General features: G+C 46.4%; 2 protein-coding genes across 2 annotated transcripts; both read left to right on the top strand.

The window, feature by feature from the left end:
- Nucleotides 1-4,969: 4,969 nt before the first annotated feature.
- Nucleotides 4,970-7,444, top strand: GTF2A2 (general transcription factor IIA subunit 2). The gene is made up of 4 exons (XM_078623832.1): nt 4,970-5,041; nt 6,289-6,393; nt 7,157-7,283; nt 7,419-7,444. Exons 1-4 carry the CDS (start codon nt 4,970-4,972, stop codon nt 7,442-7,444), a joined length of 330 nt encoding a protein of 109 aa, XP_078479958.1.
- Nucleotides 7,445-7,787: 343 nt separating this feature from the next.
- On the top strand, nt 7,788-12,770 carry GPN1 (GPN-loop GTPase 1; the record flags this gene model as incomplete). Its single annotated transcript, XM_078623828.1, is given in 13 exon segments — nt 7,788-7,883; nt 7,886-7,909; nt 8,582-8,675; nt 9,343-9,449; nt 9,518-9,555; nt 9,698-9,776; nt 9,843-9,920; nt 9,922-9,938; nt 10,399-10,444; nt 10,567-10,713; nt 12,268-12,350; nt 12,416-12,455; nt 12,683-12,770. Coding segments are annotated over 13 exon segments (937 nt in total), but the record flags the coding sequence as incomplete, so codon positions are not given.
- Nucleotides 12,771-13,277: the final 507 nt, after the last annotated feature.

Raw genomic sequence — 13,277 nt, forward strand, 5'->3', positions numbered from 1 at the left:
GACAGCAGGTCCACGCCCTCCTTTGCAGGTGTCCTCCCCCCGCTGCTCACGTCCGCTCAGCAACCGCAGGTGTCTCCTCTGTCTCCTTGTCAGATGTCTCCTCAGGTGTCTCCTCTGTCTCCTCCTCAGATGTCTCCTCAGGTGTCTCCTCCTTCATGTCGTTCCCTGTGCGAGCGGGACACGACAGATAGAAGACCCCGGAAAGGAGACGTGTTACCGGGACGTCACGTGATCACGGGGGTGCGTGTTGGGGGGGTCATTGTGCTCCACATTATTTTCACGGAGCCTGTGTGTTTGTGCGTGCGTGTGTGGGGTGTGGGCTAGAGAGAGAGACAGAGAGAAAGACTGTGTGCCAGAGAGGATGTGTGTGTGTGTGTGTGTGTGTGTGTGTGTGTGTGTGTGTGTGTGTGTGTGTGTGACAATAACAGTACAGTAAAACAATAAGTGGAGTATTAATCTGAGTCTTAACGAGCACTGACGCCTCATTGGCTGCTCGTCACAGCTGCTGATCACCTGACTAATTAGCCTCCGATTTGCTTCATCAGCACTTTAATTGAGATGGTTGATATGGAGACGCTGCTTCATCAGGTCACAAGGTGACACGTCTAGGACCTTTGACCCTCACACACACACACACACACACACACACACACACACACACACACACACACACACACACACACACACACACACACAGACACACCCACAGTCTCACACACTTACACAAGTACACATGCACAGTCACACACAGGTAAGATGTCGTCGTGGTAACAGCAGGAGTGTGTGAGTTTAATTATTCTCTGCTTTCGTTCGTAGTTGGGTGTCACATAAACTTTTGTTGGTTAATTGTGCTGTCGTCACATCAGCAAACGACAGCATCGTTCCACAAACACGCAGGAAGTCGTTGAGCTAATTGGGCGGGCTGACGTTACGCCGGCGGCTGAGGATCCATTAAAGGTGCAGTGCAGATTTAATGTGGCAGCCACAGTAATGGCTGTTAATTTATCCAGATTTATGGAGTCCAACCCGCCCGCAGGAACGCTAACAAACCCACGGAGGCGAGGGCGGAGGGGGGGCTGGAGGAGGGTGGTGGAGGAAGGTGTTGGAGGGCGGAGGAGGGCAGGGAGGAGGAGGGCAGAAGAGGGTGGTGGAGGGCGGAGAAGAAGGGCAGAGGGTGGTGGGGGGGGTGGCACGGTCACAGAACTCCCACTAATTCTCCACAGACCAAAACATCATGTTTTACAAGTGAAAGACTTAACAGCACATTTGCTACATTAATGGGGACGCACCCCGCCACCACCCAGACCCCCGCCAACATCAAACTGACACCACCAAGGCCAACACCTCCCCACCATCACTGCTCCCTTGACGACCATGGCGGAAGGAAGATGGCTGCCTCTTCCAGCTTTAATGGCTCCAGTAACGATGTTCACCCATGTACCACAGGAAGTACTGAAAGACTAGAGGACTGGTACCAGAGGTCAGAGGTCAACAGGACAGGACAACTACAACTCCTACTGCTACTACTGATGCGACTACTATTACTACTGCTACTACCATTACTACTACTACGACTACAACTACTGCTACTACTACTATTACTGCTGCTACTACCACTACTACTTCTACTACTGTACTCCTCCTCCTCCTACTACTACTAGTACTATGACTACTACCATTACTACTACTACGACTACTGCTACTACTACTACTACTACTACTACTACTACTGTACTCCTCCTCCTCCTCCTCCTACTACTACTACCATTACTACTACTACTAGTACTAACGACTACTGCTATTACTACTACTACTACTACTACTACTACTACTGTACTCCTCCTCCTCCTCCTACTACTCATGCAATTACTACTGTAGTACTACTACTGCTGTACTATTACTACTACTACTTCTTCTATTACTACCACTACGACTGCTACTATTATTACTACTACTACTACTACTACTACGACTACTTCTTCTATTACTACTATAACTACTGCTACTACTACTACTACCACTACTGCTACTACTGACTACCACTACTTACTACTATTACTATTACTACTGTACTACTACCACTACTATTACTACTGTACCACTACTACTCTTACAACTGTACTACTACTACTACCACTTGGACTGATTCTCCCTCTGGTTCTGTTGGACCAGTTTTCAGAACCGGAGTTTGTTCTGTTGATCTGCCAGTGTTTCCGTCTCTGTTGGACTGGTTCCATCTGTGGTTCTGTCTCTGAGGGCTTTGGATGGAACCAATGAGTAGTCAGTGACTCTGTGAATTAAATCCTCTTGTCTGAAAGAAAAATGGAAGAACGACTGTTCTTCGAGTTGGAGATTTGTCGGCTCACACACAAACATGGAGGCGGCTGATTGCTGCCCTCTCTAGACGAAGACCATTTCTGTTGAAGGGTTCTGTGTATGTGTGTGTATGTGTGTGTGTGTGTGTGTGTTTGTGTGTGTGTGTGTGTGTGTGTGTGTGTGTGTGTTGTCAAGGGCCCTTGGTGTCGACTTGTGCTGGTTTTCTGTCTGAATCCCGTCTCTATTACTGGCTGAGCCCAACAATCGCAGACGACTCCAAGATGAAACGACTCATTAAATCCTCTGTGATCACTCTGGCTGCTCCACTCAGTTTGAAGCAAACTGTGGCCCCCAGTGTCCCCCAGCGGCCCCCACTAGACCCTGCCAACCCTCATCAACCCCCATCGGTCCACACCGACCCCTAGAGCCCCTCTGATGTGGAGCGACTGAGACGTTAAAAACACACTTGAACCAAACAATGACTTTATTTTATTCCAATGTTGATTGTTGTTTACTCTGAAGGATAGGGTTAGGGTTTCCTCCAGTGTGGTCAAACTGTGAAGAGTGTCACCTTGATGTGTGTGTGTTGTTTCTTTCCCTCCATCACTCTGACAAATCCATTACGAGCAGATTAAGCGTGTGATTCAGTCTGAGCGTGAACATTGACGCTGCTTGTCCGCTTCCTGTGAGAACTAATTAAATCCAAATCCTTGTTCAGACAAACACCTGCAGACTCAAACTCATGTCTGGTCGGTTCAAACGTGTTGATGTTGTTTCAGGGTTTAATGTCCCAGTTTCAATTAACTTCAGGGGGAAATAACAACGTGAGCTGATGTGTCGCTTCAACCGCTTCAGACTTCTTGAGACTTCTTCAGACTTCTTCTGGCAACTTCTCCAGGGAACTTTGCTCTGGGAAGGTTTCCTTTAGACTGGCTTCAGGTTTGTAATCGTTATTCGTTTGTGTTGTTGCCAAGCTCTGGATGAATCGGATGGCGGCCGATGCCACTTCATCTCCATGTGTCTGTGTGCTGATGTCGTATCATCAGTTTGTGCAACAGCGAAACGCATTGAAACACAACCTTCTGCTGTAATAACACACATCCATCACCTGCGCCACCACACACATGCAGCCACAGGAAGCTAACGATGCGCACACTTGCAGGAAGCTAACATAAAATGTTAGCCACGTGATCACATCACTGCGACATGTTCAGGAAAAATGTGTGCTTCTTCTCTTGGACCCTTGTGAACACCATGTGACCTCTCTGACCAATCAGATGATACAGCCTGGAGGTTCGTTGACCGATGTGAGCAGGTTGATATGAAGACAGATCACAACAACTGCTGCCCACTGTCCAATGAGAGCACTCGCTCATCACAACAGGCGTGCCTGAGGCCACCGCCGCATCATCACACCCTGAATACACATAATGTTTACCTGTGCTCCGTGCGGCTTCAGTGTGCATGTTTGTGCCTGTTCTGTGAGCTTCCTGTGTGTGTGTGTGTGTGTGTGTGTGTCCTGTATGATGGCGTCCTGTGTGACGGCGTCCTGGACGTTGGTGACTGTGTCCTGTGTGATGGTGTCTGTCGTTTCATGCAGCGCTGTTGTTTACTGAAGCACTTCCTGTCGACTTCATCCGTCTTCATTAGTTCTTCCTTTTCAAAAATCAATTTTAATCTTTTCATTTTCATTTTCTTCCGTCCCTGTTGATTTGAATGCAGACGTTTCTCTGCTGCGGCAGTGCAGGTCAAAGGTTACCGGAGCGACAGCCGTGATTGGCTGCTGGAGCTGGTCATGTGATCAAAGCGCTACCTGACATGTGTGACATCGTCACTGGAATGTCCAATTGCTGAGATCATGCTGAGTTGTATTGTTTTTAAAAACATCCCAAGCTACCAAAGCTCAAAGGCCAGCTCACGTGTGTGATGGGGGTGGGCTGGGGTGGGGGTGGATATATGACTGGGCCCTGATTGGCCCATCTGGCACTGGCCACGCCTGTATCACTGATGATGCTGATTGGTCCAAATGTCAGGGATCAGATTGAAGGATGACGAGCAGGAGCAAGTGGAGTCGTGCGCGATTCGTGACATGTGGCGCTACTGCATCCGTCACAGTCCTCTCATCAGAGACTCGTCCACTCACCACAGACTCATCCACCTGTCAGAAATTTGTTTGACAGACGTTGACATTTTGTTATACAAATTGAAAAAAGGAGTATATCCTGAAGCATCACATAGTCAGTGGTGTGTGTGTAGATAGATAGATAGACGCACCGGCGATGCCCTGCTGCAGATTCTCGTGTGTTTGCCGCCATCCAGTGGACATTCTTTAAGAAAGCGCTGAAGACGACGTTGTACTAATAATAATTGGATTGATTATCCAGTATCAATGATTGACTACCACCGCGGTTAAATGTGAACGTTAGTGATTTGTCCAGAAGAAAACTCGCTCTGTTCCAGTGCGTTTCCTGGCGGACACACGCAATGTGGCGGACGCGTTGGCGTTTCGTGTCCGGCAGTATTCCACACGTTAACCGGAAGTCGCTCGCTGCGCGGCCGCAGTTGTTCCAAACAGTTGTGGAGCGGAGTAATTATCTCAGGCGAACGCGAGTAGCTCAGACAAACGGGCTTTGCAGCGGTTACTCGGTCCACCATGGCCTACCAGCTGTACAGAAACACCACACTGGGAAACAGTTTGCAGGAGAGTCTGGACGAGCTCATCCAGGTAACGCCACCGTTTAGCTTATCTTAGACTTGGTTCAGCTTTGATTTCTGAGGATGTGGTTCGGGATCAGACGACGGTTCCACTGAGAAAACCGACTGTTCTCTTCTTAAATCGAACGTGAACATTTATAAACACGTTTTCATTGAGAATTGCCTCTTCACGTGACAGAATAATGTTCACGCCCAGTTAGCTTCACATTGAACATCCTCGTGACATTTGTTCATGATCATCTCATCCAGAGAGCTGAAGTTCTTCCCTGCAGGTCTTCACCTTCAGAACGTTAGCAGAGGAATAGCATCACAGCCAGAGGGTTAGTGGAGGGTTAGCATCACTGCCAGGGTGTTAGTGGAGGATTAGCATAACTGCCAGAGGGTTAGCATCACTGCCCGAGAGTTAGTGGAGGGTTAGCATCACTGCCAGAAGGTTAGTGGAGGGTTAGCATTACTGCCAGAGGGTTAGCATCACTGCCAGGGTGTTAATGGAAGATTAGCATCACTGCCCGAGAGTTAGTGGAGCGTTAGCATCACTGACAGAAGGTTAGTGGAGGGTTAGCATCACTGCCAGAGGGTTAGTGCAGGGTTAGCATAACTGCCAGGGGGGTTAGCATCATTGCCCGCGAGTTAGTGGCGGGTTAGCATCACTGCCAGAAGGTTAGTGGAGGTTTAGCATCACTGCCTGAAGGTTAGTGGAGTGTTAGCATCACTGCCAGAGGGTTAGTGGAGGGTTAGCACCACTGCCAGAGGGTTAGTGGAGGGTTAGCACCACTGCCAGAGGTTTAGTGGAGGGTTAGCACCACTGCCAGAGGGTTAGCGGAGGGTTAGCATCACTGCCAGAAGGTTAGTGGAGGGTTAGCATCACTGTCAGTGGGTTAGTGGAGGGTTTGCATTGCTGCTAGAGGGTTAGTGGAGGGTTAGCATCACTGCCAGAAGGCTAGTGGAGGGTTAGCATCACTGCCTGAAGGTTAGTGGAGGATTAGCATCACTGCCCGCGAGTTAGTGGCGGGTTAGCATCACTGCCAGAAGGTTAGTGGAGGGTTAGCATCACTGCCTGAAGGTTAGTGGAGGATTAGCATCACTGCCTGAAGGTTAGTGGAGTGTTAGCATCACTGCTAGAGGGTTAGTGGAGTGTTAGCATCACTGTCAGAGGGTTTGCATTGCTGCTAGAGGGTTAGTAGACTTCCTCAGGCAGGTTAACTTCTGTTCTCCCTCATTCACTGAAAGTGTTTACATGCATGTGAATGTGTGTAGACCCAGCAGATCACTCCTCAGCTCGCGCTGCAGGTTCTCCTTCAGTTTGACAAAGCTATCAACACCGCGCTGGCTAACAGAGTCCGCAACAGAGTGAACTTCAAGGTGAGAACTGCTAGTGCTCCTGATACTACTTTTACTAATGCTGATACTACTATGAGTCAGTCAGGGTTAATCAACGGGTAGCTGTGTGTTCAGTCAGGGTTAATCAACTGGGGTGTGTGTGTTAAACAGGTTTAAGGGACTTCACAGAGGAAAACCTGATGCAAAGCGGAGGGTTCTTCACCCCTGCGCCATTCCTTAAAACCGTTTAACGCGCACCTACCCATTGTTATACCATGTAGCATCATGACAAACATGACAACTCACAGGAAAAGGGACACGAGTGGGGTAGAGAATAAGATGAGCGAAAACAAATGGAATGAAAAACAATTTTTTATGATTTAGTGTTTATTAGGAATGAAATAATCCTCTGAAGCATATTAATTGCATCTTCTTTTTAAAATGGATTAATGGATTAAATTCTCAGTGTTTACTGGTTAGATTCATAGAAATTCACAGATCAAATTCAGAGAGAAACCTGATGTGGGCTTTAAGTTCTTTTCTATTTTGTTGAATCATTTGGAATTGGCATCATGATTGGCACTGTGTCATATTGTATAAAATCGTTGTCATGTAATGAATCGCATCGTGAACAGGGGTGAATTGAATTTTATTCACTGTAATCATTAATGTATCTAATTGCTGGCAGTGTATCAAAATACATGTTGAATCAGTCTCAGTGGTGGGGATTTACATACATAATCTGCAGCTGCTAGAACACTATTTATGGTCTCCATGGTTACAGAATGTTTTGTTTGTCCTGCAGGGGTCACTGAACACCTACCGGTTCTGTGACAACGTGTGGACGTTTGTCCTGAACGACGTGGAGTTCAGGGAGGTCACCGACCTGGTCAAAGTTGACAAAGTCAAGATTGTCGCCTGTGATGGAAAAAGTGAGTGACATCGTATGAGTTAATCTCTGGCAGCACTGAAATCTGCTAACCCTAATCCCACTGCTCCACCATGACAGCTTGTTCCGTTGAAGTTTGTCAGCCATGATTTTCTAATTTTGTATCTTCTCTTGACAGACTCGGGTTCTAACGCAGCTGAGTGACACGGATATCTCGGATGGACTGTATATATAATTTATGTGTGTGTATGTGAAAACGAATTTAAGTGTGGTGTATGTGTTTACCTGCAGTCTTTTATGATCAGTTTTCAGAAGGTTTGCGTTCAGTTTTCTGTAATGGCTGAGATCTTTAATAAAACCCATTTCTGACCTACTGAAATTTTCAACTATTAAAATAAATATATACTTGTGCTATTCTTACTGGTTTTCTGGCGCTGCGCTCCCGACCGGTAGGTGACGGTAGTGATACCTGTGCAGCAGCAGAAGAACAACACCAACTACACAAGCAGGCAGCATGGCCCAGTGTTGTGGTTCAGATGCTGCTCCGATGGATGGAGAAGAGGGTTCGGCCGCCGGCAGCCAGAGGCCGCCGGCTGCCCCTACGGACAGAACGGTCTGTCTGATCGTACTGGGGAATGGCGGGATCCGGGGAAAACCACATTTGTTCAGGTACGTTCGACAGGCTGCGTGCGGCTTGATTATATGGTACTTTATTTATACCACACGTGTGAAACTCGCTTGTCACAACAAGAAGTAAACGCCCACCGTAATAATCACAGTAAATACACAATACACCCAACTATGAAACAAGTACAAAGACAAGCAAATGAATCTATTAGCTGGCAAAAGTTAGCTAGTTTGTGTGTGGCTAACGTCAACTAGTTATAGTTTGTGTGTGGCTAACGTTAGTTGTACTCTGGTTAACGTTAGCAAGTTGTAGTTTGTGTGTGGCTAACGTTGGTTATAGTCTGCGTCTAAAGTTAGCTAGTTGTAGTCTCTGTGGCTAACGTTAGCAAGTTTGTGTGTGTGGGGGGTGGCCAACATTAGCGAGTTAAAATGTGTGGCTAACGCCAACTAGCTAGCTGAATTCTTATATTAATCTCGGAGAGAAATTAACAATCAGTCACATTCATCAATTCACATTACCTAAAGTGTGTGTGCGGCTAATGTTAGCTAGTTAAAGAGCGTGTGCGTTGCTATGGCTAACGTCAGCTAGTGTGATATGGTACCATCGGTTTTGCTGAAAACAGTCGACTCCAATTTTACAGCTGGAGTTATTGATAGTTATTTATTACTTGTTGGAGGTTTTTGTTGGTTTATCATCGTTTCCGTTTCCTCCAGAGGTTGACAGCTCATCTTCACACTCTCAAACTTCCTCCATACATCATTAACCTGGACCCCGCCGTCCACGAGGTCCCCTTCCCTGCCAACATCGGTAAGGACTGAGGGTGAACGTGTTTGAGTGTTTTTTCTGAAGGTTCTAAGGCTCAAAGTGAGGTGGACGGTTATACTGTGGCAGCTCGACCTGTCATGAGCAGAAGCATTCCTACCAGCAGTGGACCTCAAATCTTCTGTGCTGAAGTACATAAGAACAACTTGTAAAGAAATCACATCACAATCACAAATACTTAAACAGGGACACTACTATGTTCCAGTCCAATCAAGTAAGAAGAGACAAACTAAACAAAGACATTTGCCAAAATGTTCAATGTATTAAATAAAACTAGGAATATAGTGTAAGGGCACATCTGAAGCCCAGTTTTTGTTTTCTGCCTCAAATTGATGGCACCGATGCGCTGCCAATGGTGTAGGGTCGGTGTAGCCTTGATGTCGCCTCTCCAGAAATGTACACATCATGGCTACATGGACCTCCACAGATGACAACAACTGTGATTAGACTGTTTGCATCACGTGACTTTCCCATGCTCTCAGTGGTACATCGGTGTAGAAAATATAACTGACTAGGAAACGATTTCTGACCGACAGTCAGCAGACCAAGTCAGCCATTTAGTAACAGTTAGTGTGATAACAAGGTCCGCTCACTTTCTGTTGCTATTGCTGTTGTTTACAGCTGATGTGAACTCTTCCTTCCCTCTCTCCAGACATCCGTGACACTGTGAACTACAAGGAGGTGATGAAGCAGTACAGCCTCGGACCCAACGGAGGCATCGTCACCTCGCTCAACCTGTTTGCCACTCGCTTTGACCAGGTGTGTGTGTGCATGCATGTGTGTGTGTGTTTTCGGTCTCCATCATCTCTGCAATTGTTTGTCTTCAGGTGATGCAATTCATTGAGAAGAAGCAGCACAGTCACCGGTGAGTTTGTTGTCCTCTCCTCTGTGTCCTCCATTGGTCTGAGGAAAAAAAAACCCCAACATTTTAAGTAGAAGAAGATACTAAGTAAGATGCACATACACACACCACTGCTGACGTGTTCCTGACCTTTGAATCTGCTCAGGTACGTGCTGATCGACACCCCGGGTCAGATCGAGGTGTTCACCTGGTCAGCATCAGGGACCATCATCACCGAGGCTCTGGTGGGTGACAACGCATTCTGTGTGCTCCGGATCTCAGCTGCTTCATGTTCCTTATGTGTGTTTCAGGCGTCTTCCTTCCCGTGTGTGGTCGTATATGTGATGGACACATCTCGCAGCATCAGCCCTGTCACCTTCATGTCCAACAATGCTGTATGCCTGCAGGTACAAACATCTAACATAACCCTAACTTCACTCCACTGGTTTTCTGTTCAGCACAGGATGAAGTACAGCAGTGCCTTCATGGCACAGCACCCCCCTCCCCCATACCTCCCCATGCCATCTTTGTTCCAGACAGGCCAGCCTGCTCCAGCCCCCTACCAGAAGGGCACCACATGCTGTGGATGTACCTCTTTAAGAAAACCTATTGTTAAATAGTTATTATTTCCTGCCTTTGTTTAGTTCTTAGCATAATTTCATGTCTGATGTTGTAGTCACATTTGTGCCTTTAGACCTAGTTGATTTTTATTTTTCGGTGCTTTATTTTTCTATTATTTTTAATGCTGGTATCCACCGTAAAGCACTGTGATCCTTTATTTGATGTAAAATAAATCAATTACTATTATCAGTCGAAGTAGTCATGTGACCAGCAGGGGGCACTAATGGGACACCTCTGTCCCCTCAGCATACTGTACAAGACCAAGCTGCCCTTCATCGTGGTCATGAACAAGGTGAGGTCACTTCCTGTCTGGGCTCACATTACGTGAGCTGTACGATCAGAAGAAAATGGTACGGTTTCAAGATCATATGGTGTGGTGAGCTGTGGTGACCCCTGTGACTCCTGTGACCTCAGACTGACATCATTGAGCACAGCTTCGCCGTGGAGTGGATGCAGGACTTTGAGGTCTTCCAGGATGCTCTGAACCAGGAGACATCCTATGTCAGTAACCTGACCCGTTCTATGAGTCTGGTTCTGGATGAGTTCTACACCGACCTGAGGGTGAGTTACTGCCTGGGTCAGGTCCACAGGTTCTCTGTCACTCACCTCAAGTCACCCATTTACGTCTTGTCATCCACTCATCTCTAGTCACTCACTCACCTCCCTCCCTCAGAACTCAGTCTCCTCGTGGTTAGTGTCTGTGGCTAATCAATTGTTAGTAAAGTGTTTTTCAGTAATGATCATAGAAGTACTTAGTGTAATACTGTGTAGAGGTACCTATGCTGTGTCTCAAATTATGTATTTCCACACTTAAAGGTGAACTGTGTAAAAATTGTCAGAATACCGACATCTCGTCGGGTCGCATTGGAATTGCAGCACACAAAATTATACAGCAGCCGCGCTGCCAGGTTTGTTGAAGTTAGCATTAAATGAAGTTTCTGAGTCATCCAGGTTTTGCTGGGCTCTTGCTGAGTTAAATCTTACGCAACTGGACTTGTAGTTAGTTTGAAGACGTTTCACCACTCATCCGAGAAGCTTCTTCAGTGTAGTGCTGAACTTAGCACCGTGGGACATTGTTTGACAGGGGACTGTTTTACAGTTACACTCAATCAAGTATGTGAGTGTCGAGTGCACAACGGCGCGTTGTGTGTTGGGATAAAAACAGTAAAAGTTCCGAAACTGAAGTTCCAGAACGAGTTGAACATGACACAGAAGAACTTGTACTGAAAAGAGGAGCCATGTCCGTTGTTTGGAAGTTCTTCGGCTTTAAAAAGAAACAACGTTGAACAAACAACACTTTGCCGAAAATGTAGAGCTAAAGTTGTAGTCACAAACATGTCTTGGAATATCGAGAATGCATGAAACTAAGATCTGCGTCCTCCACGTCTGCAGGTGACGTTAGAACTGACAGAGAGAAGTTGAGTCCTATGTCACTTAAAGACACGTTTGCTACGGGAACTATGACAAGAAAAGTAAACGGTGGATTGAGATGGCCAACGCTGTCACTATCCACTGAGAAAAAGACATGATACGGATGAGTAGAGTTGACAAAGACGACTTCGGGGAGATGATTCAAACACTGGATCCCGGATATGTGATACAGAGTCGAAAAATACTTCAGACAAATAGATTGGAAGAGTCCATCTATTTATACGCCTCAACTCGAAGAGAGTACAGTTGATTTAATTAATGTTAAGGGGTTGTTTATATTGTGTAGTTGATGTTTACAAAATGTTTTTCAAAGTTGTTTTCAAAATGTTAAAAATAAAAGAGTTTTGTATTCTGACTACAACTGTCATGCACTGTGATTTATTTACGTCATTAGAATCATGAGTGACACTCTTTGTAAACAGTAACATTCATTGAGGTCATGTAACCTAACACTAGTATAGAGGTCAGTGTTTTTCGTGCATGAAAAAAAAAAATACCGCGATATACCATGAAACCGATATAACTTGGAAAAATACAGTGATTTTTGGTCATCCTGCCCAACAATAGATGAGTAGATAATTAGTGCAGTATTGTATAGAAGTCCTTCGTGTAGTAGTGTGTGGAAGGTGTGTGTTTGTTATCTGAGAATTTGTGCTACAAAGGTGTGTGTTTGTTTGTCTTCAGGTTGTGGGCGTGTCCGCGGTGACAGGCAGTGGATTGGATGAGCTGTTCCGTCAGGTGGACAGTGCTGTTGAGGAGTATGAAAGGTGATTGTCCCAGACGTGTCACTGATGTGTCCCAGACGTGTCACTGACATGTTTTCTTTGTTCAGGGTCTATCGCCCTGAGTATGAACGCCTCCACACGCAGCTGGTGAGCATCCTCACAAACACACAAAAACACTCACACACAAATAAACATACTGATACCTCTACATGTATACACACACACACATACACACTCACTCTAACCCTAACCCACGTACTGCTGTGTGTAGCACACACAGACACACACTGAGGTATTGATACATGTACACACTCAAACACACACACGTGTGACTGTGTCTTTATATACACGTACGTACTGATGTGTGTGTGCAGGCAGAGGCTCGCAGCCGGCACCAGCAGGAACAGCTGGATCGTCTCCGGAAGGATCTGGGAGCCGTCACTATGACGACACCCTCCACAGGTGGCCTGAAAGGTTCAAAGTGACATTTGTGTTCAATGACATGTTCATGTCTGTGAAGGTTCTCAGTCATCCAGACCCTGGTATCTTGTTGGGTTAATTCATAGGCAACTAGACTTGTGGTTAGTTTGAAGACGTTTCTCCACTCATCCAAGCTTCTTCAGTTCTGCTACTAATACTTAGCTGGGTCGTTTCCTCACACAAAGGAGTGTGAGTATCGGGTCCCCCTCCATGGCTGTCACTCACCTGAGTTCAGTCATTAGCTGACACAAAGGGGTGTGAGTAACTTACAATGCAGTCCTAGGATCTCTCCCCAGGAGGATCCAAACCTACTCAGATCCTGTTCCAATCACTCAGTGACCCAACAACTCTCAGGTGACTCTGACAACAAAGGAGGGGGGCCCGAAACTCCCTTTGGGTCAGCAAACGTTGGGTCAGCAAACGACTCGACTTAGCAGAACGTAGCATAACTCCGCACTTGTCAGGTCAGAACTGTAGAAGCTTCTGGAT

This window comes from Lampetra planeri, unplaced genomic scaffold (assembly GCF_965212315.1).
Source record: "Lampetra planeri unplaced genomic scaffold, kcLamPlan1.2.h2 scaffold_480, whole genome shotgun sequence".
Taxonomy (NCBI): Eukaryota; Metazoa; Chordata; class Hyperoartia; order Petromyzontiformes; family Petromyzontidae; genus Lampetra; species Lampetra planeri.

Coding starts and splice junctions, on each gene's coding strand:
- GTF2A2 (XM_078623832.1), top strand. CDS start 4,970: ATGGCCTACCAGCTGTACAGAAACACCACACTGGGAAACAGTTTGCAG. Junction 5,042..6,288: donor GTCTGGACGAGCTCATCCAG/GTAACGCCACCG, acceptor GAATGTGTGTAG/ACCCAGCAGATCACTCCTCA. Junction 6,394..7,156: donor GCAACAGAGTGAACTTCAAG/GTGAGAACTGCT, acceptor TTTGTCCTGCAG/GGGTCACTGAACACCTACCG.